Raw genomic sequence first — 1,320 nt, 5'->3', positions numbered from 1 at the left:
CCGAGGACGACCGGTCACTCACCAGTGCTTACACTAGCTCAACCACGGAGGACAGCGAGATCGACCGGCCGCCTAGGAGGAAACGAGCACACGCCCGTTCATCGAGCCGCCGCCACCGCCGCCGGGCTCGCAGCACGGACAGTCACCGGCGGCGCACTCACACGCCGACACCAGCCATAGACATGCTGGACATGAGCCGAGTCCCGGTCAAGTCCAAGCAGCCGCCGCCACCGCGCGCGCTGAAGCTGCCGACCATCAGCGCTGCCGCCATGCAGGCACTCGCCAACCGTGCCACGATGGTGTCTGTAGACGAGGTAGTGTTCCCGCACGCGCCACCCGTGGACGGTGCGCGGGGACAGCCGCGGTACCCACCACTGAGTCCAGCAGCATACCTCCGCGGCGTCACCGCCATCGCCACGTACCGAGCCTACTTTTTCCCAGGTGCTGCCATCCAATGGCTCAGCTACGTACTGTGGCTGCAAGGTCAGGCCGGTGACCTCCCTACTAGCGCCCTACGCGACACAGATGTCAAGGCGAGGACGCACATCGCCCGGTACCATATGGAGTACCAGGACCCAGCCTCGCTGACGGAAGCCATCGGACAAGCGCTCGCGGCACCAGCAGTGTACGCCCCCGCGCCAGCCCCGGTACAGGCACAGCCGTATGCCACCCAGCAGCAGCGGCAGGGAAACGAAATATGCCTCCGGTTCAACTACCACGCACGATCATGCCCACCCGGAGGCGCATGCGGGCGCCGACACGTCTGCCACCGCTGCCAAGGGCCGCACACCGCCAGAAGCTGCCCGACGCAAAGCGCGCGCCCCCTGGCGCCGGCACGCCCTCCGCAGCCGACCGGAGCACGGCCCCCCCGCCCACTGTGGCGGTAGATCCCACGGTAAGCCAGTCGCACGCCCTCATCCGGTCATCCCTGCCCCCTCCTACCACACCTATCGACATACCTTCCCTACATGGCGTAGCCGCCGCAGCAGTCGATCCCGGCCTTCTCCGTACCGTCCTCGACCGTCTCCAGCGCGGAGCCGACATAGGATACACGGGCCCACAGATATCCACCTGGCGACCCAACAACCTCTCGGCTCGGTCGCGACCGGCAGCAGTCTCCCGGGCGGTGCAACAAGAGGTGGCACGGGGACACACGGCTGGCCCATTCCCATCACCACCGTACTCCCCGTTCCGCTGCAACCCGCTCGGGGCGAGAGACAAGCCCGACGGCTCCGTCCGCCTGATTCTAGATTTGTCCCAACCGGAAGGACTCAGCGTCAACAGTCACATTGACCAGGATTCCTTTGCCGTACATTACAC

At 66.2% G+C, this 1,320-nt stretch overlaps 1 protein-coding gene across 1 annotated transcript in view; it reads left to right on the top strand.

Moving 5' to 3' along the window:
• LOC122386031 (serine/arginine repetitive matrix protein 1-like) overlaps nucleotides 1-1,046 on the top strand; it is a 10,977-nt gene extending 9,931 nt beyond the window's left edge. The window contains exons 2-3 of the mRNA XM_043374809.1: nucleotides 1-647; nucleotides 978-1,046. The exon at nucleotides 1-647 is cut by the window's left edge and continues 297 nt beyond it. Of these exons, the coding sequence (XP_043230744.1) occupies nucleotides 1-647; nucleotides 978-1,046 (716 nt within the window). The remainder of the gene's footprint in view (nucleotides 648-977) is intronic.
• The last annotated feature ends 274 nt before the right edge of the window (nucleotides 1,047-1,320 follow it).

The sequence above is a fragment of the Amphibalanus amphitrite genome, unplaced genomic scaffold, assembly GCF_019059575.1.
Source record: "Amphibalanus amphitrite isolate SeventyFive unplaced genomic scaffold, NRLGWU_Aamphi_draft 000238F_arrow, whole genome shotgun sequence".
In the NCBI taxonomy this organism is placed as follows: Eukaryota; Metazoa; Arthropoda; class Thecostraca; order Balanomorpha; family Balanidae; genus Amphibalanus; species Amphibalanus amphitrite.
Note: the sequence above shows the minus strand (reverse complement) of the source record. Positions and strands in the feature narration are given on the sequence as shown.